This window comes from Nyctereutes procyonoides, unplaced genomic scaffold (assembly GCF_905146905.1).
Source record: "Nyctereutes procyonoides isolate TBG_1078 unplaced genomic scaffold, NYPRO_anot_genome, whole genome shotgun sequence".
In the NCBI taxonomy this organism is placed as follows: Eukaryota; Metazoa; Chordata; class Mammalia; order Carnivora; family Canidae; genus Nyctereutes; species Nyctereutes procyonoides.
This window is the reverse complement of record NW_026575049.1, coordinates 8691575-8718339: the sequence shown is the minus strand read 5'-3', so window position 1 is coordinate 8718339 and position 26765 is coordinate 8691575. Positions and strand designations below refer to the sequence as shown.

General features: G+C 38.0%; 1 protein-coding gene across 1 annotated transcript; it reads left to right on the top strand.

Moving 5' to 3' along the window:
• On the top strand, positions 1-26306 carry TMBIM4 (transmembrane BAX inhibitor motif containing 4). Its single transcript, XM_055328651.1, has 7 exons — positions 1-223; positions 11876-11984; positions 13015-13120; positions 16732-16765; positions 18466-18583; positions 25441-25486; positions 26034-26306. Exons 1-7 carry the CDS (start codon positions 127-129, stop codon positions 26238-26240), a joined length of 717 nt encoding a protein of 238 aa, XP_055184626.1. The 5' UTR covers positions 1-126; the 3' UTR covers positions 26241-26306.
• The last annotated feature ends 459 nt before the right edge of the window (positions 26307-26765 follow it).

The window sequence follows — 26765 nt, the reverse complement described above, 5'->3', positions numbered from 1 at the left end:
CTGCGCTCGGCGGCTCGGTGGCTCGGCTAGTGGGGGCTGGAGCGCCCATCCCGGAAGTGCGCTGGCGGCCGTTGCGGCCTCGTCGTTGCCCCCGCCCGGCGGGGTCGCTGGGCTTCCGCCGCCGCCATGGCCGACCCCGACCCCCGCTACCCCTGCGCCTCCATCGAGGATGACTTCAACTATGGCAGCTGCGTGGCCTCCGCCAGTGTGCACATCCGAATGGGTACGCGCCCCGCCCCGGGCCCCCGCCGGCCTGCCGCGCCGTCCGCCTCCCCGGGCGGCCTGGGCCTCGGCGGGAGCGCCTCCGGGGGCCGCAGGCTTCGGGGGCCGCCCTCCCCCCCCCCCCGGCGCCCGCCGCCCCTCCCCCCCCGCGCCCGCCGCCCCTCCCCCTGCGCCTCCCCCGGGACGGCGGCGGACGTGCCCCCGCGGCGTGGCTCGGGGACCGCCCGGAGCCCGTCCCACGGCGCCGCCGCCCGGGTCCGCGGCGGAGGAAAACCTCGCCGGCCTTGTTTTGGCACCTGCGTTACTATTATTATCATTATTATTGTCACAGGGATTTTATTTATTTATTCACGAGAGACACCGAAGAGAGGGAGAAGCAGGCTCCATGCAGGCAGCCCGACGCGGGACTCGATCCCGGAACCCCGGGGTCACGCCCTGAGCCCCGGGCAGACGCCCCACCGCGCAGCCCCCCGGGCGCCCCAGTATCGGTTTCACTTAACGGAAGCGCCGCTGGCAGGCCCCAGGGGTCAGGGCGCACCCTCGCGGCGCTGCTGCCGGCCCGGGGCTCGGAGGAGCTGGAGATGGGCCCCGAGTAACGTCATCGCGGGGCCCCTCGGAGTGGTTCTGAGGAGTTGACTTTGACACCCCCCGCCTCCCCCCCCCCCCCGCACAGTTGCCTGGTCCCCGCTTTAACCATAATGTTCAAAAGACTAAGCGGACCCCAGAATAGCCGTGGAACGGTCTATTCTGAATCTAGATCCTTAAGCTTGATGGTATTGGAAGCTTTTGTCAACAGGACTAAACTGGGGACACCTGGGGGGCTCAGTGGTTGAGCACCTGCCTTCAGCCCAGGGCGTGACCCCGGGCCTCCTGACGTCATTGTGACGTACACCTACATGCAGTCGTGTGCTTGTGCGGTTTCCTTTCTTTTTTTTCTCTTTTCTTTTCTTTTTTTTTTTTTTTTTATAATTTTTTTTAAGATTTTATTTATTTATTCATAGAGACACAGCTAGAGAGAGAGGCAGAGACACAGGCAGAGGGAGAAGCAGGCTCCATGCAGGAAGCCCGACGTGGGACTCGATCCCGGGTCTCCAGGATCACACCCCGGGCTGCAGGCGGCGCTAAACCGCTCCGCCACCGGGGCTGCCCTCTCTTTTCTTTTCTTTCTTTTCTTTCCCTTTCTCCCTTCCCTTCCACCCTTCTTCCTTGATGGTGGGATCGTTTCAAGTTTCTACTTACTGCTCCAGCCTCCTTTGCTGGATGGTAGGATCTGTAAGGCCAGAGGAACCGCATCCGTTCTTGTTTCACTCTTCAGTGTCTGCAAGACCTGGAACTCAGCACAAGTTTGAGGATTAATTGAGGCAGTTGCTGGAAATGGAGGCTTTAGAGGTCGATCAATATGCAATATTAGTTTTAAGTTCTTTTTTTTTTTAATATTTTATTCATGAGAGACACACACGCACAGAGAGGCAGAGACACAGGCAGAGGGAGAAGCAGGCTCCATGCAGGGAGCCCGACGTGGGATTCGATCCCGGGGCTCCAGGATCAGGCCCCGGGGCCAAAGGCAGGCGCCAAACCGCTGCGCCACCCAGGGATCCCCCTACTTTTAAGTTCTTATGCAGTATTTATGGGGCAGAAATAAATTTTAATCTAAAATGCTTAAAAAATTAAAATAGTTCGTTTCACATTAGTGGAATTCACCGTCTGTTACAGTTTAGCCAGTTGCTTACAGAAGTTGCCCCATAGTTTCATCCTGTCCCCGTGGCTGGAACTTATCCTGGAAAAGGGATTACCGAGATCTGATGGCACTAAGACTTTTTTTTTTTTTTTAAGATTTTATTTATTCATGAGAGACACAGGGAGAGAGAGAGAGAGAGAGAGAGAGAGAGAGAGAGAGAGAGGCAGGCTCCATGCAGGGAGCCTGACGTGGGACTCGATCCCGGGACCCCAGGATCACACCTGGGCTGAAGGCGGCACTAAATCGCTGAGCCACCCGGGCTGCCCAGGCGCTAAGAATCTTGATCCCTAACATCTCTATTTCTGGAATTGGATTTTGGAATGATTTTGGCAAAGGAGCATAGTTTTTAAAATTTTTAATTGTGGCAAAACACATGTTAAAAATGTCCCTTACAGGGCATTAAAAATGTCCCACCTTCACCTTCTTACAGTGTACCTACAGTTCAGGAGTGTTAAGGTTATTCACATTGTTGTGCAACTGATCTCCAGGACTTTTTAGTCTTGCAAAACTGAGAGTTTGTACCATTAAAGAACTCCCTGTTTTCCCCTCTTCCAGTGCCTGGCAAAGGCAATTCTACTTTATGAACTTGGCTTCACTAGGATTTGTCATATAAGTGGAATCATACAGTATGTACCTCCTTGTGACTAGTTTATTCCAATTAGCATGTCTTTTGGTTGTGTCCATTTTTTCTTTCTTAGGGAGGCAGGAGAGGGACAGAGGGAGAAGGAGACTCTGTGCCCTCGATCTCACAACCCTGAGATTATGACCTGAGCCAAAAGCAGGAGTCTGACACCTAAGGGACTGAGCCACCCAGGCACCCCAAGGTGTATCTATTTTATAGCATGTGTCAGACTTTTCTTTTTAAGGCCGGACAATTTTCCATTGTGTGACAAAATCACATTTTGTTGATATGTTTGTCTACTTGACGCCTGCGTAGCTTTGACCTGGCTGTGAATCGTGTTGCTGTAAACGTGTGTACAGTGCCCCCATGGGATGCTGCTTTCACTTGTTCCGTCTGTCTACCCAGAAGTGGCATCGCTGGATCCAGGGTGTTTTAGTGAAAAACCTATTTTTCCCTCCTTACTAGGGAAAAAAAACAGTTTTTCCTCCTCTGTTTCTTCTTTACTACTCACACAGAACACTTCAGTTCTGACCCTTCTAGTCCCCCAAACTGTGGGTTTTTCCCCCACACCAAGCAGTTCTCCACGACACCAGCTCTGTGTCCTACAATTTAGCTCCATTCTGACACTGTCTCCTAGTGGATAGTACCGGACCCCACGGGTGAAGGGCTCAGTCCCATAAGACTGCTCCCACTCCACTTCAGATGCCAGTTGCAAGTAACAGGTCCCCAGTTACTCATAACTTGTCAGACTCGGCTCTAAATTGAAGGTTCCCGTGACTCCCTTCTTGGATTGACCAGAGCAGCGCAAAGAACTCCAGGATACCACGTTCGCCAGTTTACTAAAAAGTAAATGGGGTAGCCCTGGTGGTCCAGCGGTTTAGCGCCGCCTTCAGCCCAGGATGTGATCTTGGAGACCCCGGATCGAGTCCCGTGTCGGGCTCCCTGGGTGGAGCCTGCTTCTCCCTCTGCCTGGGTCTCTGCCTCTCTCTCGTCTGTCTGTCATGAATAAATAAATAAAATCTTAAAAAAAAAAGTAAACAGCTGGATGAAAACAGAGTGGGAGGTCTGGGAGGGTACCAGGCTCGGGAGCTTCTGCCCCGGTGGAGTTGAGGTGCGTGACCCTTCCAGTATGTGGATATGTTCACCAGCCTGGAAGCTCTCCAAACTCCTACTCATCATTTTTATGCATGCTTCCTCACAGAGGCATGATCAATTATTAACTCTATTTTCAACCTTTTTCCTTCTCCCCACTTCAGCAGGGCTGAAAATTCCATACTTGTTTATGGCTTGTTCTTTCTCGTGACCAGCCCTCATCTAAGAGAGTCACCTCAGTAGAGCAAAAGACATGTCTATCACCCAGGAAATTACAAGGGTTTCAAGAACCTAGTATCAGGAACTGGGGTGAAAGATCAAATATTAGAACAAAAGATGCTCCTAGTGCTCTTATCAGGTAGGAAATTACAATTTCAAGAGCTCTGTGCCAAGAACCTAGGACAAAGGCCAATATGTTTTTTCTATCATCTCACAATACGGTAATTGTATTTTTAGTGTTTTGGGAAACCACCATACTGTTTTACACAGTGACAGCACCATTTTATATTCTAACCAACATTAGGTGTTCCAGTTTTTCTACATTCTCATGCTTGTTTTTCCCCCGTTTCTCTGAAAGTAGCCATCCAAATGGGTATGAGGTGGTATCTCATTATGGTTCTGCTTTGCTTTTCCCTAGTAATTGGTGATATTCAGCATCTTTTCATATACTTGTGGGCCTTTTGTATCTTCTCTGAAGAAATGTTATTTAAGTCCTTTTTAAAAAATGGACTTTATTTCTTTTGAAGCAGTTTTAAGGGCAGCCCCGGTGGCTCGGCGGTTTAGCGTTGCCTTTAGCCCCGGGGCATGATCCTGGAGACCCGGGATTGAGTCCCATGTGCTTCTCCCTCTGCCTGTGTCTCTGCCTCTCTCTCATGAATAAATAAATAAAATCTTTTAAAAAATAAAATAAAATAAAGCAGTTTTAAGCTCACAGCAAACTGAGTGGGAAGTACAGAGTTCCTACGTAACCTGTCCCTACACATACATAAGCTTTCCTACATTAGCATCCTGCACCAGAGTGGTACATTTGTTATAACCCATAAGCCGAAGTTGACACATCATTATTACCTAAGGTCCATACTTTATATTAGAGTTCACTCTTGGTGTTCTACATCCTGTAGATTTTGACAAATAAGTAATGACATAGACCCACTATTGTAGTATCACATGGAATAATTCCATTGCCTTAAAACCCCTCTGTGTTCTGCTATTCATCCCTCCCTCTCAGCCGTCCCTGGTAACCAGCGATCTTTTTTACTGTCTCCATAGTTTTACCTTTTCCAGAATGCCATGTAGTTGGAATCATACAGTATATAGCCTTTTCAGATTGATTTCTTTTACTTAGTAATGTACATTTAAGATTCCTTCATATTTTTTCATGACTTGATAGCTTCTTTTTAGCACTGAATAATGTTCCATTGTCTGCATTGTACTTCAGTTTACTCATTTACCTGCTGAAGGACATCTTGGTAGCTTCCAAGTTTAGGTTATGGTTTAAATTACTATGTAAACATCCATGTATAGATTTTCTGTAGTCATAAGTTTTCAGCTCGTTTGGATAGATGCCAAGGAGTATAGTTGCTAGATTGTATGGTGAGAGTATGTTTAGTTTTGTAAGACACTGCTAGAGCACAGTTGCTGGATCATATGATAAGAGTGTGTTTGGTTTTGTAAGAAACTCTTTCAAAGCGGCTCTACCGGTTTTGCATTCCACCAGCAGTGAATGAGAGTTTAGAGTTTTAGGTCTTTTTTTTCTTTTTTCTTTTTTGAGTTTTAGGTCTTATGTTTAGGCCTTGAAGTTATTTTGAGTTATTTTTTGCATATGATGTAAGGATTCAACTTCATTCTTTCACATGTGGATATCCAGTTTTCCTAGCAGTATTTGTTGAAGAAACAGTCCTTTCCTTCATTGAATGATGTTGGCATCCTTGTTGAAAATTATTTGATCATATATGCAAGGGTTTACTTCTGGTCTTCTATTCTATTCCACTGTTCTGTATGTGTGTTTTTATGTTAGTAGCACACTATTTTGATTACTCTAGCTTTGTAAAAACTTTTGAAATCAGAAAGTGTGAGACCCCAAACTTTGTTGTTCTTTTAAAGTATTTTGGCTGTTCAGGGTCCCTTGAAATTCTAAATGAATTTTAGCATGCATTTTTCTATTTCTGCAAAAAAGGCCATTGGGATTTTGATAGTGATTGATGTGGGGTCAGGAATGAATGGTCAGGAAAGAATTCTTGAGATGTTTTCAGCGCAAAGAGTTGCTTTTATTATAGTACAGTGACAGGATTGGTAGGCAGAAAGAGCTGCACTTTTGTTGTATGAAGCTGGTAGTTATATGTTTACTATTCAAGGGGGAGGGACATGCAGGGAGTATTAGATCATAAATGTCTTATTTGAATTTCTACTTGTAAAACTGCTTTCTCAAGATTTCCTAGTGATTGTCATTCAGCTCGATATTAACTATCAGTGAGATGTGCAAGCAGTCATGATACCCTTAACGAATGTAGTAACTAGCACATATCAAAACTATGCAGGCTGCAGGTCAGCTTTCTGGGCTAAAGGTGAACATTTTTCTGTTTTTATCCCTCATCAGGGATTGCATTAGATCAGTAGCTCTTTTTGTGTGTAGTAGGGATATTTTAACAATATTAAATCTTTTAATCTGTGGACATCAGATGTCACTTATTTGTGTCTTTCAGCAGTGTCTTGTAGTTTCAGAGTACAAGTCTTTTGCTCTCTTGATTAGATTTATTTCTAAGTATTTCATTCTTTTTGATGCTATCGTAAGTGGAATTTTTTTTCTTAAGTGTTTCTTCTGGCTTGCTCGTTGGTGTATAAACAATGCATCTGATTTTTTATTCTATAACTTGCAACTTTGTTGAATTTGTTCTTAGTTTGTGGAATCTTTATGGTCTTGTATGTGTAAGATCATGTAATGTGTATACAAGTAATTTCACTTTTTTCCCCTTTCCAATTTGGATTTCTTTTTCTTGCCCACTTGCTCAGGCTAGGACTTCCAGTACCATGTTGAATAGAAGTGGCACAAGCATACATCCTTAACTTGTTCCTGATCTTAGAGGAAAAGGAGTGACGATTTCCTCAAGCTCCTCAGAAGCCCTGTTATTTGAATGGTTTTTCCATGGTGCAAAATTGGATATTTGTGAGGTTTTAACAAAGGATTTTACAGTCACGTTCTTTCTCTCCTCTTGCATTTTAGTATAAACAGCAAGAGGCCAGCAAGTACCTTTATTACTTTCTGGAAGTCTCCTCAGTCTAATCACCCACTTCACTAGGTACATTTTCTACTTCTGTATTTCCACAGGTGACAGTGTTGCTACATTTTTTCGCCAATACAAAATAAGAATTTTCTTACTTACCTCCAGTTTCCATAAGGTTTTCCTCTCTTTACCTACAGCCTCCTCAAAGGCATCATCATTCTAGAAACAGTTTCAGGGCTTTTTGAGCTTTTACCTCAGAGACCTGCTGTCTTCCAGCCACTGCCTGGTTCCAAAGCCTTGCCCATATTTCAGGGTTTTGGTATGACAGCTCCCCACTTTCAGGTACCAAAGTCTAAATTAGTTTTCTATCGCTGTGTAACAAATTACCATAAAATGCAGTGGCTTGAATAAACGTTTTTTTCTTTTAATCAGTTTCTAAGAGCCAAGCATCTTACTGATTCTAGATCAGGATTTGTCATAGGTTGTAGTCTAAACGTTGGCTGGGACTGTAGTCATCTGAAGGGCCACCTGGTGCTGAAGGCTATACTTCCAGGAAGGCTCACTCACATCACTATTAGCAAAAGACCTTTTTCTCACTGGCTTCTGGTGAAATAATGTGCATCTTTCCATAGGACCACTCGAATTACCTCACAACATTGGCAGCTGGCTTCTCCTGTAGCATTCGTTCTCAGTGGGGACAGTACCCTCTCAAGAGGGTAAAAATTGGTTCTTGATGAAGATGGCAAAAAAAGTCTCAGATTTTACAATGGTTTGTAGCTTTCCAAAAACCCATGATACAAAAACAGATGTACAATATGTTTGTGGCTTTAACAGTTTATTGGAGGACTATTAGGAAAATAATGTCCAGAAAGCTCCTTAGGTGCACAACAATGGAAAAAGGTTGAGAAACAATGCTCTAGAGTGAGTCCTCTAAGCAAGAAGGTAGCTCTGTTACTTTGTATTCTTTAACTGTTGTATAAAAAATTGCCTTTTATGATTAATGTTAGAAATAACACACATTGTCCCTTCTGCATATTCTTTTTGTTGGAAGTGAGTCTCTTGAAGGAAGTGTCAAAAGTGTGGATGTTTTATTTTGTATTTATTTATTTATAACATTTTATTTATTCATGAGAGACACACAAAGAGAGAGGGAGGCAGAGACACAGGCAGAGGGAGAAGCAGGCTCCACCCAGGGAGCCTGACGTGGGACTCCACCATGGGTCTTCAGGATCACGCCCTGGGCTGAAGGCGGCGCTAAACCGCTGAGCCGCCTGTTGCCCAAGTGTGGATGTTTTAAATTTTTTTTTTTTTTTTTTTTTTTTTATGATAGCCATACAGAGAGGGAGAGAGAGAGAGAGAGGCAGAGACATAGGCAGAGGGAGAAGCAGGCTCCATGCACCGGGAGCCCGACATGGGATTCGATCCAGGATCAGTGTGGATGTTTTAAACCACCATTCCATGAAAAGAAAGACAAAGGCATTCCAGGCAGAGGAAACAGCAAGGGCAAAGACCCAGACGTAGGAAGGAGTTAGTATGCTTGGGGAACAGAGAGGTAGCTAGTGTGGGTAAAGCTAGTGAGAAAAAGAAGAGTGACGTGAGATGAGACTGGAAAAGTACATCAGTTAGGGCCTTGTAGACCCCATAGAATCTTTTAATTTTATTCTAAGTATTTAAACAGGGAGTCACATGACATAGTTCAGGTTATAAAAGATCACTCTAGTGACAGCTGTGTGGAGGATGGATTGTGACAATAGGTGGAACCAGTGTAAGCATGGAGACCAATAAGAAGACCACTATAGTAGTAGGTGAGCGATCATACAGGCTTTGTTTGACTAGAGAGGTAGTAGAGGAGACCAAAAAGGTAGACGTGCTGTACTTGGTGAGCAGAAGCTCCAGTACTTGTGGGTAGATTGGGAGAAGGGAAGCATTGCCCACATTTTTGTTTTGGGGAAAGTTGGTGCTGGTCACAGATGAGAAGACTGGGAGAAGGACAGATCTGAGTAGAAATGAAGAGTTGCTGTTTCGGCATGTTAAGTTTGAGTAGAAAGGGAGGAAATAAAAGCAGAAGGGGGAGAAATCAAAATTCAAAAAAAAAATTGAAAGATATTGCTCTTTGGCTTATATTCTTTTCCCATCAGCTCTTTTATTTTTCTCTGTGAGCTAAGTATACATAGCCTTTGCCACGTTTATATTAGTTACTCAAAATGAGTGTCAACTGTTGCTTTTTCTTTGAATTTAATTTAAGCTTTTATTGATTTTAATTTTTTAAAGATTTACTTATTTATTTTAGAGAGTATATGCCCATGCACAAGCGGGGGGAGGGGCAGAGGGAGAGGAAGACTCTCAAGCAGATTCCACCCTGTGTGCAGAGCCTGACGTGGGGGTTGATCTCACAACTCTGAGATCATGACCTGAGCTGAAATCAAGAGTCAGAAGCTTAACCAACTGAGCCACTCAGGTGCCCATAAGGTCTTTTTTTAAAAGGGTCTAGAAACGTTATAATCTAGAATATAGGTATAAGGATTATTTTTATGATGAATTTATTGGGTTAGCACAGGTTTCTTTATTTTTTTTGAAAAAAGATTTTATTTGTAAGTAATCTCTACACCCAACGTGGGACTCAGACTTACAACCCCGAGATCAAGAGTCACATTCTCTAGTGATGGAGCCAGCCAGGCGCCCCCCAACCCCCAGTTTAGCACGTTTCTTTAAAATGGTTTTCCTTTTTACAAAAGTAATAAAGATTTACTGATAATCTATAAAAAACAGATTAGCAAGGAACTGAACATGAGAATCATCCTCAGTCATGTTACTCAGAGAAAACCATCATTAACCCCTTAGTGTATATTCTCTAGTCTTTTATTACATAAGCACTTGTGCACACACACACACACACACACATATACAAATGAACATGAACTACACTATTTTGAATTGTGGAGCAGTTCCACAAAATGGTAAAGATTAATATTAACTTTTCACTGCTTAGTTGAGAAAACAGATGGAATGAGTTTGAGTTATGTGAGGTATATAATAGGATATCAAAATTTAAGAATATGATTTTTTTTGCAGTCTGGAAAATCCCTCGAGGGAATAATAGTTTGGCTTTTAGTTTAGTAATTAAATCTGCAGAAAGATAGCCCAAATAATACTGTCCATGACAGTAATACATGCTTTTCTCTGCTTTTGTGAAAAAGGTGGAAATGACCTTCCACAGCATGCAGACAGACATCAAGGCCATTTTAAGAAAGTACATTGTATTGTAGATCAGTTGTGGGGATTAGCATTATTTATCTCCTTTCTATTTAAGATACATACCTACGTTGTAGGCCAGAATACAACTGTTAACCAGTGTTCTCGCGAGTCATCTGTTAAATTATAAGTTCAGTAAAATCTGTTCAGGAAAAACTCACTATATATTTTGGAAAAGATACCAACATTAATTAAGATTTAATTTGGGGTCATTTTTAAGGATTAGATCTTTGGTTTTTATGAAAATTCCTTTATTCTTACAGAATATTTATTACTTGATATTTGGCTGACATGTCATCAAAGCACTTCACCCTCACTTAGGAAGCCAGGTCTTTAGTTGGAATCCTTTTCAGAGAGAACACTTCTTGTATGAGCATTGTCATAAGAAGGAAGACATGATGTTTCATCTTGTTTGTTGGGTAAAAGTCATTCAGCAGTGTTTTTACTGGCTGCCTAAGCACAGTCAGTGCTCTACAAAAGTTATGTGGCTCTGCTGTTGTTTTAGAATAATACAGCTGAGTGGCAAAATTCACCTTTCATAAATTCAATATAAATTATTTAAAAGCAAATAAAATGTAACGAGTATGGTAATAGTGCCATTCACTTGGCTGGGTGTTTGGGGTATAAAAATGAGGGAGATGGGTTCCCTATTATTAGGGAGAATTTTTTAGTCTTTATAGTTTAATGGAAGTGAAGGGCCAGGAGGCTTATTAATTAGAAAATGAAGTGATTGGAAATACATTTGTATTCCCCTTGGGAACAGAAGGAGTGTTTAATTCACACTGGGGAAATGAGAAAGGCTGAATGTTGAAAGATGGTTAGCAGCTAAGGGGGTGAGGAGGGAAGGATGTTACCAGTATGTGTACATAGAGGAGGTGGAAACTCAAGTTTTTTTTCTGAAACCGGTGGTGAGTTGGGTGTACACTGTATTTATATTATCTGTATGTCAGATGACTTTACTAATAAGTTTTTTAATCATTAGGCCTTGGAGTTGATTTATGGTTGTTAATGTGCTGAAAGTAAGAATTTCTTACTGTATAGAAACTAGAGGCAGAGGTAGTATAAGTGAGAAATAAAAGCAGGTGAGTAAGTTTATATATTATTAGCCTTTTAGGGAAAAGTTTTCATTTTGAGGAAACATTTGTACCGCTTGGAAATTAAGATTTCTTTAAAAAACTGTATCTAACCATATGCTTTCTCTTTCAGCTTTTCAGTTTCAAGAAAGATTTGTTTAGAAATACTCAATTTTCAATCTTTTGTTGTATGCTGTATACAAATATGTTTCATCCTTTTTATTTTGATGAAAGCATTTTCTTTTCTTCTTTTTTCTTTTTTCTTTCTTTTTTTTTTTTAAATAAGCTCTACATCCAGTGTGGTGCATCAACTCAACTCAATGACCCTGAGATCAAGAATCACTGAGCCAGCCGGTGACCCCATTGCTGAAAACATTTTCATTCTGGGCTATTAATTTTTTTTTTTTTTTGGCGCTTTTATCTTTTATTTATTAATTTTTTTTTAAACTCATGCTTCTTGAAGGATAGTTATCATTTACAATTTGTGATTTCTTTGGGAGTTTTTTTTGTTTGTTTAAGTTACAGACTGCATTATTTGGGCTAAGATCTAAAGATTATACATAAAAAGTCAATGTTTCTAAGTACAGACTTGATTGTGCTGTTCTATGTTAAATGCTTAAGAAAATAATCATATGGAATTATTTTTGTTTTTCAGCCTTTCTAAGAAAAGTCTACAGCATCCTTTCTCTGCAAGTTCTCTTAACTTCAGTGACAGCCTCTTTTTTTTTATACTTTGAGTCTGTACGGACATTTGTACATGAAAGGTAAGGTGATGAGTCTGAAACATTTTCAGCTGCTGCTTATGATCAAAAGGCCATATTATAAGCAAAGTTGTTTTTTCTGTTAACTTCTGAGGCTGGAATGTAAAAAAGGTTCATTATTACCTCTCATACATCTAGTTTTGTTTTGATAAGAAACATGTTCTACAACATAGTATTTGCCTCTGAACTTCTTAGCATATAGTTTTGTAGGGTTAAACCTTCATCTCCTCAAATAGTATTAAGAATTTTTACTGTATTTAGCTTTTTTAAAAAGGGTTTTTTTTCTTTTATTATGCTTAGCCTGGTCCCCAAAGCCTAAGATAGTGCTTGAAAAATAAAAGTGCTTAAATAAATAAATAAATAAATAAATAAATAAATAAATAAATAAGCAAGTTTAATAAATGTGTGTGTAATTTATCTTAGTGTTGGCTCATGACTAGGGTAATTTCACTGAGAAATTACACTGAGAAAAGGAGCTTCATATGGTTCATCACTAATTTAAGAGCTGACCTCCAAAATAATTATTTCCTTGGCAAAAAGTTTTATAGATTTTTATATTAAAGGAAAAATAAGGAATGAATATTTTCTTGGAAGTAGACAATTTCTATCATCCCTCCCCCTCCAAAAAAAAAAGTGTTTGTTATTTAGGTAAAGTTCTTTAATTTAAATTACAGTTAATAGTAAATGCATATAAAATTTGTTTATTGTTTATTGTTTAATAGCTATTCTTTACTGTATTTCTGTCAAAAACAGTATGCTAATTGTAAAAAGTATTCAAATACATAGAAGTTCATGAAAAAGGAAATGTCTCCCCCATTTATTGTGGGCTCTTTTCTTTGTCTTGCTGCTCCTCCCCAATTCACATTCCTCAAATTCCTTGAATGGAAAAGTAATTTCTTTTGACAGTTTGGTGTAGTTCCTTCCAGATTTCCTTTTCTTACTTTCACAAATAAAACATACAAATTTTATTAAATGGGCTAATACTATTTACACTGTTTTTAAACTTAAAACTGCTTTTAATTTTTTCTTTCAGTCCTGCCTTAATTTTGGTGTTTGCTCTTGGATCTTTGGGTTTGATTTTTGCATTGACTGTAAACAGACATAAGCATCCCCTTAACCTGTACCTGCTTTTTGGATTTGTGAGTATTTTGACAATTTCTGTTACTTTAACATTTATTCCCGTGTTTTAACTTTAATTGAATGCAAATAATATATAATAGTAGCAGAGCAAAATTAATGTTTTTAATAAATTAAAATATTTTAGGAAACTACTTGCAATGTTCTAATCTTTTAGAATTTTTAACCTTTGTCAGTTTCAGGGTTTTTTCCTGTGAATATTATGGTACAGCAGAAAAAAAAAATCATGAATTGGAATCTCATGACCTGGCTTTGCCACTTTCTCGTTATGTGACATTTGGCAGGGTGGTTAATTAACTTTTTTGTACCTAAGTTTGCTCATATGTAAAATGAACATATTAAAGTGGATTATCTCTGTGATACTTTGAACCTCTAATATTCTGTGATTTTCTTGGGAAAAAATTATAGCTTTAATTTCATAGACCTTAAATTGAAATCTTTCTGATTAACTTCTGTGTTTTTTTTTTTAATCTTAGTACTCTGTTCTTTTAAAGGACCGCTTTGCTCAATTGATGTGCTCTACTAACTTGTTTTATTATTATTATTATTATTATTATTATTTTTAATTTATTTATGATAGTCACAGAGAGAGAGAGAGAGAGAGGCAGAGACATAGGCAGAGGGAGAAGCAGGCTCCATGCACCGGGAGCCCGATATGGGATTCGATCCCGGGTCCCCAGGATCGCGCCCTGAGCCAAAGACAGGCGCCAAACCGCTGTGCCACCCAGGGATCCCTACTAACTTGTTTTAAAATGATAAGTAGGGAACTTAACTTTAGGTCATGTTTGTTTGGATGTTTGTGAAAATGAAAACCCAAACTACTACCTATAAAAACCAAGCCTATATTTATGACCAGAGTGAGTTGGCAAGGCTCAAGATAGATATTTTTAAAATTATTTTTCTTGTTCTCTTATCCAATATGATTTTGGGTTCTAACCTAAAAATTTACTTCAAAACATTTCAAACTAATATTAATAATATTTATAGTCCAATAAGAGTGAAAATGCTATTTATCAGATTCACTTGCTTTAACATAAAGAAACTTTGTGAATTCCGGTAACAAGTTTATATTAATATTATGAAAGAAAAGCTCACGACTTCAGAAATTTCAATTATAGGAAAGGTTATTCATTTAAATCATAGGTTCTTTTGTTTCCAGGTATCAGTATCCTCACCTAAGTTCTCTCGAGCATGGAGTTTATATAAAAGCTTGGGAACTCACCAAGAAGGGGCCTTAAGAAGACAAGGAACTAGAGGAACGTTCTAGAAAAATGCCGTTGTAGGAAATTCAGTACTCATTTTGGCAGCACATACACTAAAATTGTAGGAAATTCAAAGCAAGAATTGGGGGTCTCCTCTCCCTTCTTCCATTACATTTCTTCTCTTAGAGCTGTCCTTATATATAGTTTTCCTCTTTCATAGCTTTTAGTTTTTAGATGGTTTACTGTGTGCCTTCATATGGTTCATTAACATTTAGCTTCAGCTCCTGCTACCATTGCTTCATTCTTTAAGTTTAGATGCCTAAGTGAGAAAGAATCTGATTGGCATAGTTTATTATTGGCATGGGTCACATTGTGGATTGTTAGCCAATATAAAGCCAAGGGCTGCCAGCTCCTACTCCAGTCATCTGTGACCCAGGAGAGAGGTGGGGTGGGGGTTTAGGGAGGGGCACAAAAAAAAAAAAAAACCAAAACCCAGCATCATATTTAGTTCCTCTTAAACTCTGCAAAAAGCTTGCCACCTTTCAGAAAGGCTATGATTGATTTCTATGTGTATGGATCAACTTTTGCCCAGCAGGGAGAGGACCTCCTAGAAAAGTATCCACCAAATGCATATGAACAAGATGGTCACAGCTACAACTATTGATCATACCCATAGGTAAAAATGTTTTAACATATAAGGAAGCATGGAAAATACATTTCAGATTATTCAGAAACCTCTCATACTAGATTACTTTGTCCTGCTCTACCAAAGTAAGAAAGGAGATGGCTCTAACCTTGTTTTAGGTGTGTGTGTGTGTGTATGTGTGTGCGTGTGTGTTCATATACTTAAAATAGGGTATTATTTTAGGGTGGTGTTATATTTTCCTAGTCTTACCTGTTCTCCTGTTCGTTCATATTATCATGTTTCCTTTGGATGCTTTGAGTATGGGGTAGGATTTCTTAACCTAAAATTATGTCACAAATATCAAGAATGAGGTTTAATCATATTTTTCCAGAAAAAAATGTCATCTTTTCTACCACTTCTCCAACACTTCCAACATTATAACAAAATGTGGCAGTGCCTTTCTTGCCTCTAGATCAATGTACAATTTTAAGGCCATTTTTGCTCTAGTTCTGATAGGTTTCTTGATTTCAGGTGGGGAGAGTTACAGGGAGTGCTTCTACCAAGAGTATGAATATATAGCTACTGACGTTACTTCTCGCTTTACTGTTGTGATATGGTCTATGAGGTAGTTGGTAAAATCTAACTCTAGAGTAAGCATTTATTTATTTATTTTTAAAGATCTATTTATTCATTTGACACCCATACACACACACACACACACACACACACACGGCAAGCAGGGGGAGGTGCAGAGGGAGAGAATCTCAAGAGGACTCCATGCTCACTGTGGAGCTCAAAGCAGGGCTGGATCTGTGGACCCTAAGATCACGACTTGAACTGAAATTGAGAGTCAGATACATAACTGACTGAGCCACCCAGGCATCCCTAGAATAAGCATTTAAAATAAAACAAGGGTATGTAGTTAAGGAGAAAGAGAAGCTAGAGGGTAAAACTCAATATCCCTAAATCTATAATTTAGGATAGGAGTTCAGCTACAGGTGACATGGGTGAAACGAGATGGTTTACTTCTCTTTCATGTAAAAGTCTGTGCACTGTTTAGTGAAGTTTTCAGGGACCCAGCTTCCTGCTATGGTTCAAGGACTCCTAAAGTCTTGTATTGGCATGAAATAGCTCCCACCATATCAACATTCCATTCAGTTATTTACAAAAATGAGAAAAGGGAGAGCAAGCCCCTTTGCTTTTAGTAGTTGTATACCTGTCTACTCACATTCTGTTGGCTAGAATATAGCCCCATGACCAGATGTAGCTACAGGGGAGGCTGAGAAATATGTTTAATCTGAACAGCTATGTGTCCAGGTAGAAATTCTGTTACTAGGGAAGAAAGAGAGACTAAATATTGGGAGACAGTTTCAGGACTGCCACACTAAAGCGCTATGTAAATATTTTATTCTTCCTATGTTTGTGTGTGATGTTGAAGTTTTATGAATATAGATATCATTTGCAATTTCATTTTTACTTTCAGAAGGTGAGAGAAATAGAATCTCCAATATTATTTCTGTATCTTCCTGTTACAGGTATAAAAAAATCTAGTCAGGGTTTAAAGAGTGATAGGATCACTATTAGAATGTAAATATTCTCAGTACATTGAGGTCTCATTTTCATTATGGTAGGCTTATTATATGTCCCATGTAATTCATGAGGCTGCTCTGAAGCTAAAATGGGATTGTATATGGGAAGTCACATGGAACTCTTAGAAATTAGGACATGTACATGACAATAGTGTAAATTTTATGTGTATTTATGTAATTTTAGTTTCTTTTTTTAGACACTATTCGAAGCTCTGACTGTGGCCTTTGTTGGTAAGCCATAATTGTGCTTCTATATGTTACAGTAACTTTTAACGTAGATAAATCTTTTGAGTTAAAAGGTGCTTGGGACTAAAGTTTAACATCATGAGATGTCATAGTTCAACTATATTGCATAGGATGAGGAATTCCATCACATGAGCTGAACCTCTCAAATTGCTGCACTGAACTGTGCTTTATTATTATATCCTCATATTTTATCAAATGACCCTACAAGAAACTTGGTAATTTCTGTTTTATATTTGGTGTTAAGTATGTGTCTGAAAGGAAGTGTCTGTTATAATTATTTGATGTACTGTATGTAATGCCTTAAGTAAAAAATTTTGTGATTTATTAACAATAAAAATTCAGATTGTCTCAAAATGATTAACCTGGGGTACAAAAAAAGTTGGAATGAACTATTACTGTCAATAATAGTAAATTGTTACTCATTATGTTTAATATATTTATCTTTTCCTATTTTGTCATTACTGCTTTTAACCTTTCTATGATAGTTTTATTTAATCTATATATTGTTCAGTAATTCACTTCCTTTTGTAAAGGAATCACAATCTAAGTAATAATAACTACTAAAATAAATAGAATTGAAATTTTTCAACATAGAGCGGAAGGATTATTATTAATATTTACTTATAATGTTATATCTATTAATGTTATTATCAAGTCTATCTCTGTCCTCTCTGGCTCCCTCCATTTGTAACAGATTTAGGGAGAGCTCTATTTCATGGTTATTAGAAATACATAGGATGGGGTAATCTGAGAACATTATTTTCCTCATTAATTGTAATATCCTTTCCACCTAATCTTACGCCGAAGTTGTTGACAAGAAGCACAATAATCTCATATTTTTTCATGTCTGCATTTGCTTTCTTAATCCTATAGTGATAGAGAAATTCCAATAATGTAGTGTTTTTAGGAATAGATATTAATCCTTGAAAAATAAAAAATGACTTAATGGTTTGGGTTCAGAGCACTTCCTTTAAAGGGGATATAATTTAGCATTCTGTTAAAATGCTAAGCAACTGTATTACAATTATAATAGTTATAGTCAATCTAGGTGTTCATTCTAAAATTTCAGAAGAGAATTTGGTATGTATTCAGGAAACCCCCAATTATGTATTCGTTGTATACATTTTTGGATATAAAGCAATTAGCGGTTGGTTCCTGGTCTCTGCAGGGTTGGTGAATGGTAGACAGCCCTGGTATTCCTCTTGCCTCGTTTCTTTGTTCGGGCTGATGAACTGGGTATACAGTTAACCAAGCGTTTGCTGGAATTGCTGCTACTGCCCAGGAATTCCCAGCCAACCACAGGACCCAGAGTCATCTGTATTGATATTTCAATTATATAGCACAATCACCACAGATGGTGATAAAACTAAGCTGGGACAGAGATAAGCAAGAGTAATTCTATCATATCCACCAAACTCTAAGCTAGCTAGCTGTGTCATAGCTCTCTGGTCATTTCTTTAACTTCATAATGATGTGACCATCTTATTTGTTATGAATGACTGTTTATTGCAGTATGGGCTTTATTGTACCAATGTTAAAGGCTGAATAAAGAATCTTTTCATAATTATTTTTATTGGCAACTAGTACAGGAGAAAAATACAGTATTTCTGTTAAATGCCAGGAAAAAAACGGTTTTATATTGAATATGTCTAAATTCATTTTTAATGTGTTTTTTAATTTTACAGTTACTTTCTATGATGTCTATATTATCCTGCAAGCGTTTATACTGACTACTGCTGTATTTCTTGGTTTGACTGTATATACTCTACAATCTAAGAGAGATTTCAGCAAATTTGGAGCAGGGTAAGTTATATATTCATGGCTATGATAGATAAATATCTTTAACATTAGAGATCACCTTAAGAGAAGTGCTATACTGTTAGCTTTGGATATTACCTTTTAAAATGAAGGGTGATGAAGGACACATACGTGGCTGTCAGTTAAGGGTGTAACTCGTGGTTTCAGCTCAGGTCATGATCCCTGAGTGAGGCTCTGTGCTAAGCAGTCTCTTTGGGATTCTCTCTGTCTCCCTCCCACACTATCCCTTGTGCACGTGCTCTCTCTCTCTCTCTCTCTCTCTCTCTCTCACTTGCTCTTGTACGCACATTCTCTCTTCCAAATAAACAAATAGATCTTTAAAAAAATAAATAAAAATAAAATGGACATCTTTCTGAGTAGTAAAGCCAGGCCTTAACACTTCCAGAACATACAAGGAGACAGAAATCATTTGTTTCCGTTCTGTTAAAAGGGAAGAGATTGCCCCCCCACCCAAAAAAAAAAAAAAAAAACAGTTTGCTAGAGAGGCTAGGCTTGTATGCTCTATGAATGCTATGGAACTTACCTAAATTATTTAGGTCTTTGTCTTAACATACATGTTAAGCAAAGCCATCCACTTCTTTGTGGCAGAAACAAGGTAATTGACCCAGGTGTTGGTGATAATCAACATGAACTTCAGAAACTTTTTGACCTATCTTGATAAACCGATATCCTTCTTCAAACTAATAAATACATGGAATGATATTTTTTCTATTAGGATAATGGTACAGTGTTGCCCTCAGCTGGTAAGAATGTATATACTCTTCTAAGCTCACAATGGTTTCCTGTTGACACATCATCAGCATCTTCTGTTCCTTTTCCTGTTGCAACACTAAAAATTTACAAAAGTCTACTCTTGCAAAACATTCTTTCATTCCCCCTTTTCCTGTGGTAATCCAAATTACTAGAAATTTCTACTGGAATAAAATACAGTTGGTTAGCCAACACTAACAATTGTGCAAGATGCTTAACTACTGTTTTAGAATGGAGCGTGATTTAGGGAGAGGCAACATTTTTTTCGTTTTCTGCTTTTTGTGTTTTGGAGGGGATACATAAAGATTTGAAAGATTTGCTGTCTACTTCTTCCCATCTCATCCAACTGTGCCCCTCCTTCCCATCCATTCTAGTGTAATCTCTGGAAGTCCCATTCTGGTAAACATTCTTACCTGTATTTTGGCCTCTTCATAATATATTCGTTTTCCTTCCTTATTTCAGCAAAACTTGATTCCTCCTTGAGAACACTGCTCTCTAGCTCTTTGTTCTCCCACACCCTATGTAGTTTCAGGTGTGTGTGTGGGGGGGATTAGTATTGAAAACTTCTTTAGTCCCCTGCTGCTACTTTCAGTATTTCCTTAGCATGCTGGAAATTCGTTGCTTTAAGGTTGTGTTATCTGGCTATACATTTCCTAATCTTCCTCATTACTCCCACTGATTCCCTTTGTTCAAACCTTCCTTTTTTTTTTTTTTTTTTTTTTTTTTTTTAATTTTAAGTACTGTTGGGGTGCCTGGATGGCTCAGTCAGTTAGGCTCAGTCAATTAAGCATCTGCTTTCAGCTTAGATCATGCCCACAGTCCTGGGATTGAACCGATCCTGGGATTGAACCCCATGTATCAAGCTCCCTGCTAATTGGGTAGTCTGCTTCTCCCTCTGCCCCTGCTTCTCCCCCCCCCCCCCAGCTCATGCTCACTCGCTTTCTCTGTGTCTCTTTCAAATAAATAAAATCTTAAAAAAAAATTCAAGTAGCTTTTACATTCAAGGTGGGGCTCGAACTCACAGCCCCAAGATAGAGTTGCATGCTCTATTGACTGAGCGAGCCAAGCACCCCAAGCCTTCCTCATTCTTGAAAGACTTCATTCAGCATCAAACTACATGTTAGGCCCATCTATCACCTTAACTTCTCAGTGTCTCCGGACCGCTTCTTCAGCAACTTTTCATTTCCCTGCCACAGCTACAGTATGGATCTTGTTGCCACCAGAGATTGCTCCCCTGAAGAAATCTTAAATGCCAGTGTCGGACTTTCTTTCTTAAGTCTTCTACTAGCTCTCTTATTTCTTTGTGCCCCCAATACCTATCTGTTGTGCTTGTTCTTTAACAACTGCTGTTGCTGTAATAAACTTCTTTATCTCAGACCTAGGGGTCTCATGTCTTCTACAGGCATCCATGAAACCATGCTAGACTAATTTATGAGCTTGTGTGTAGGGTAAAACCTCAGATGCTTTATATTCTTAATACCACCTTCCTTACACTCCTTGATGCAGAAGCTTTGTAGTTTTCTTAAGGTTTAAGTATGAAAAAGTAAGTCTTGAGTCCATTTTAGTCCTGAAGGATCTTATACTCTGGTGGCATGATACTTCATTCTAACTTAGGTATTCCACATGTATCCAGAAAAATTCTGTGGCCATTCCAGCAAGAGAATTGTGAGCTGGAATCTCATCATGCCCTTAGTTCATCAGATTATAATACTATGTATACTTAATTTCTGATTTTATTTTTATTTTTTTGTTGCTAAATAGCATATTTTCCATGATTTCAGTCCGTAGTGAGATTCATGTTATGATACTTAGTAAATGATCTTTGTGCACTGGAAGAGAATGTATATTTTGCTGCTCTTGGATAAGTCTTTGGTGAATGTCAGTTATGTCAAGTTGGTGGATAGTATTGTTTAAGTTTTATGCACAATTTGTAATATCAGCATGCTCGTTCTATCAATTAATGTCAAAGTTGTATTGAAATCTCCAACTATAGTGATGGCTTAGAGTATGATTCTCTTATCATTTCTGTAAGTTTTACTTCATGTTATTTTGAAATTCTATTTTTAGATGCATAAACATTTAGGATTGTTATGTCCTCTTGATGACTCTTTAATCATTCTGAAGTTGTTATCTCTGGTAATATTTTTGTTCTAAAACCTACTTTATTAATACAGCTACCCTAGCTTTCTTTTGATTGTGTTAACATGGCACATCATTTTCCATCCTTTTATTTTTAGCTTCCTTGTAGCTTTATAGTTAAAATAGTTTTCTTATAGGCAGCATATGGTTGGCTTTTGCTTTTTGTTTTATCCAATCTGACCATCTCTGCCAGTAATTGGAGTGTTTAGTCGATGTGATTATTCATCTGGTTGGGTTTAAGTTTACTACCTTGCCATTTGTTTTCTTTCTATTTGTCCTGTCTGTTCTTTGTACCTTTTTTCTCTCTTCATTCCTTTGGATTATTTGGTTTATCTTCTTTATTAGTTATTAGCTATAGCTCTTTTAAATAGGGGTTGCTCTAGGTTTTGCAGTATATATCTTTCTTTCCTTCTTCTTACTCCAGAATTTTTATAAGTTTATGTATTTAAATAATCTCTACAACATAGGGCTCGAACCCATGACCCTGATATCAAGAGTTGCATGCTCAAAAAAGAAAAAAAAATTGCATGCTTTATGGACTGAGCCAACCAGGTGCCCCTACAGTATACATCTTTCAATCATCATAATCTACCTCTAAATAATATACCATTTCCTGGGGCACCTGGGTGGCTCAGTAGTTGAGCATCTGCCTTTGGCTCAGGTTGTGATTCTGGGGTCCTAGGATCGAGTCCCACATTGGGCTCCCCGTAGGGAGCCTGCATTCCCTCTGCTTGTGTCTCTGCCTCTCTCTGTGTGTCTCTCATGAGTAAGTAAATTAAATCTAAAATAATAATATGCCATTTCCTATATAGCATATTACATCTCCTCTCCTCTATCTTTGTGCTATCGTTGCTGTAACTTTTAGTTCCACATATGTTATACACCTCATAATTATATTATTATTTTTGTTCTAAACTTTACCCTTCAAAAAGATTTAAACATAGGTGAAGCCTTTTATGTTCACCCACATATTTGTCATTTCTGTTCTCCATTTCTTTGTGTCACTCCAAATTTCCATCTTATACTTCCTCCTAAGGAGATATATAGAGAGAGTATATATCTGCCTGAGAGATTTCCTTTTAATATTTCTTATTTTTAAAAGAATTTATTTATTTATTTATTTATTTATTTATTTATTTATTTATTTATTTATTTATTTATGAGAGAAGTGGGGGAGCATGCATGCGTGCCAGCAGGGTGGGGGGATGGGGGAGCAGAGGAAGAGGGAGACAGAGAAAACATTAAGCAGGCTCCATGCCCAGTAAGGAACCTGATGGGGAGCTTGGTCTCACCACCCTGAGATCATCACCTCAGCCAAAATGAAGAGTCAGATGCTTAACTGACTGAACCACCCAGGTGCCCCCTTCTGATATTTCTTATATAGTGCCAGTCTCTTAATCTCCGCTTTTGCGTATCTGAAAAGAATCTTTATTTCACCTTTAATACTGAATGTTATTTTTGCTGGATGTAGGATTCTAGATTTGTTGGGGTTTTTTTGTTTTGTTTTTTTCTGTTTAGTATTTTAAAGATGCCATTCCATAGTATTCTGGTTTATGTGTTTTCTGACAAAGTCTTCTGTCTTTATCTTTGTTCATGGGGTATATAATGTCTTTTATCCTCCAGCTACCCTTAATATTTTCTCAGGAATTTTCAGTAATTTGATTAACATTTTCAGTAATTTGATTATGATATTCCTTGGTGTGGTTTTTTTCATGTTTCTTCAGCTCCTTGGATTGGCAGTTTAAAGTTTTCTTCAAGTTTGGAACATTTTCAGTAATTGTTTTTCAATTATTTTTATGTATTTCTGTCTTTCTCTTTATTTAGACTTCAACATATATGTTAGGCTTCTTGATGTTGTCCGACAGTTCATGGATACTCATTTTATTTTTTTCCTCCAATTTTCTCTTTGTGATTCATTTTGGTTAGTTTCTGCTGCTGTTTTCATTTTGATAATCTTTTCTTCTTCAGTATCTATAATCTGCTATAACTTCCAACCAGAATATTTTTTAATTTGACATATTTTTTTATTTTTGGAAATTCAGCTTAATTTGTGTCTTTTAAAAATATTAAAAAAATATATATATATCTTCCATTTCTCATGTTGATGCTTTCCTTTAAAACCTCCTTGAATATATGGAACATATTGTTTGTAATGCATTGTTTCCTAATTCTCGCATGTCATTTTTGAATTTGTTCCTATTGATTAATTTTTCTCATTGTTATGAGTCATAGTTCCTGGTTCTTTTTTTTTTTTTTAAAGATTTATTTATTTATTCATTCAGAGAGAGAGAGAAGCAGGCAGAGACACAGGCAGAGGGAGAAGCAGGCCCCATGCAGGGAGCCCGATGCGGGAGTCGATCCTGGGTCTCCAGAATCATGCCCTGGGCTGCAGGCAGTGCTAAACCGCTGCACCACTGGGGCTGCCCTTTTCTTTTCTTTTTTTTTTTTTTTTTAAGATTTATTTATTTATTCATTCAGAGAGAGAGAGAGGCAGGCAGAGACACAGGCAGAGGGAGAAGCAGGCCCCGTGCAGGGATAGTTCCTGGTTCTTTTGCATGTCTTTATGACTTTGTATTAGATGCTGGTCATTGTAAATTTTATATTGTTGGGCGGTGAATCTTTTTGTTTTTCTTTAAATATTTTGGTTTTATTCTTCTAGTGAGCTGTTAAGTTCTTTGGCAACTCTCTGAACCTTTTGACATTTGCTTTTTTAAGTACCTGTTATGTAGGCCCAGAACAGTGGTTAGGTTAGGGCTAATTTGGCCCCACTCTTGAGACAGTACCTTTCTAAGAATTCTTCAGAGCCCCATGTCTTAGGAGGTCTTTCCACTTTGCCTGGGGAGAATGTGCAGTATTCCTGGCCCTGTGTGGACTTTGAGGATTGTTTTGGCTGCTTCTCTATTGTGTTCCTTCCTCCAGCCTTTGTCACTTCTTCACATGTATGCATGATCTGTGCTCAGCTAAAGACTTGAAGGGAATTGTCTGCATACCTCCAGAGCTAGCCGGCTCTCTTCTTGATAGTTCTCTTCTTTCTGGAACTTTGCTCTGTAAATTCTAGCCTCTATGGCCTTTCTGACTTCTCAGTTCTCACCACCTCAACTCAGGGAGACCAGAGGGCTCCATATGGATTCTTGTCTCCATGCTGCAGTCTAGAAACACTTTCTAGCTAGGTCAGTTACAGAGCTTACCTCCTTTGTTTCCTTTGCCTGGGGAATTACTGTGCCGTGCTGCTTGCTGTTCAGTCATACGTTTTGTGTGGTTTTTATTTAAGGAGGGAGGGTAAATTTGACCCCAGTACTTTCTTGTGGCCTGAAGCACCAGATGTGTATTTAGGTTTTTAAGTTTCATATTTGATAATAAAGGACTGACTGCTTAGATGTCATTTGCCATATATTTATACTTTATATTATAATGCATAATTACACATTATATATAATATGTAGGAATGGTAACTCATAAAAGTATATCAGTGGCAAATTAATTATGTGCATAAATTAATTTCTGTAACACATTAGAATAAAAGAGGGAGTACATTGGGAACTTTAATAGATATGCATGTTCACAGACTAATCTGATATTGTTACTTGGTTAAAAAGGCAGTTTTGTTTCACTTATTCATGTATATATTTTCTAGAAGTTTTATAGGCCTCTGTCCTAAAATGCTTCTAATGCTATTTCTGCTTATATCAATATTTTTTTTGTGTTCCAACTGAAAACTTTAAAAGTGATACTTTGAACTAGTTTTGTTCACTATAAAAACAAATGTTGAATAGATGGCTGTTTTTTTCAATTTCTGAGTATTCTACATTATTCATTGTGTATTTATGAACTCTTAAATTTCATTTACTCTTTGGCAAATATCAGGATGGATTTCTTCAGAAAATGTTGCAACAATTTACGTAGTGTTTTGGTAAGGAACGATATTCTAATTTACCAATATTTTGTTTTTATAGACTGTTTGCTGTTTTGTGGATTTTGTGCTTGTCAGGAATCTTGAAAGTAAGTTGTTTTAAAATGGTAACTTGAAATATAATTCTGGCCATGTTAATATAAATAATTTCAAAGCTATGAGAGGTACTTTTATGATAGGACACTTAGTTATAATTATCTGGAACATTTGCATATAGAATGATTAAAAAAATTATCTTTTAAAAAATCAAGGTCTTATGTTAATATCAATTGAAAGAAAGATGAACATATGACTTAAAGTACATAGAAAGAGGTCCTTACTTGTAATTACTAAGTTCCCAGTGGCACATATAATTCTGAAAAAGAAATATATTTTTAAATAATTGATATTTAGGATGCTACTATTTGAAGTCAATTGGGTAATTTAAGAGAAAGGAGGATGTCCATTGACTCATCCATTCATCCTTTCATCCAAAAGAAAGGAGGATGAACCTTGCCTTTTTCTGCTTTTAACATTTGCATTCCAAGTTGTAAAACATTATTAAATATGTATATAGCATAGGTAACTCAAGAGCAAGTAACTTAAGTATTCTTCATACAGTTCTTAAATATAAACTTACTAATTTCTTGCCTATAGTTATTTTTCTATAGTCAAACATTGGAGTTGTTCTTGGCTGCTGTGGGGGCCCTCCTTTTCTGTGGATTCATCATCTATGACACACATTCATTGATGCATAGGCTGTCACCTGAAGAGTATGTATTAGCTGCCATCAGCCTTTATTTGGATGTCATCAACCTGTTCCTGCACCTGTTGCGTTTTTTGGAAGCAGTTAATAAAAAGTGATTGAAAGCAGTATATGGAAACAGATTCATTAAGTAATAAAGTTTGAGATATAATTAACTATTAAAATTTTTTGTGAGTTTCTTCATATGCTACATATTTCTGAGCTATTATATAATATAGTATAATAGTAATATATGTATTACTATTGTATAAAAGTGATTAGAATAATTGAAATTTGTTTATATATAATTATTGGGTTATATACTAATAATATAAATCTTATTATTCCTTATGGTATCTCATTTCTAAGTCCTTGATTTAGAATCTCAGGTAGAGATATTAAAATTCTGTTTTTCAATTTTTTTCAATCCTAAATTTACCATATATAGATTGTTCATCTGCAATTCAAAAGTAATTTCATGACTAGAGTATCAGTTTATCTGTGTCTAGTGATTTTATCTAAATTTTCCTTAATGTTAGATTTGATTTTGATTTTATGGTATTTGTGTCCTTACCATTATAAATTTTCTCTCACTAAGAGATTTTTTAATCTTACTTAGAAAGGAAAAAATACAAAAGATAAAT

Excerpts from the sequence above, each read along its gene's own strand:
- TMBIM4 (XM_055328651.1), top strand. The coding sequence starts at position 127 with ATGGCCGACCCCGACCCCCGCTACCCCTGCGCCTCCATCGAGGATGAC. Across the intron at positions 16,766-18,465 it reads TCTGACTGTGGCCTTTGTTG|TTACTTTCTATGATGTCTAT; the intron begins GTAAGCCATAAT and ends TTAATTTTACAG. Across the intron at positions 18,584-25,440 it reads TTCAGCAAATTTGGAGCAGG|ACTGTTTGCTGTTTTGTGGA; the intron begins GTAAGTTATATA and ends TTGTTTTTATAG.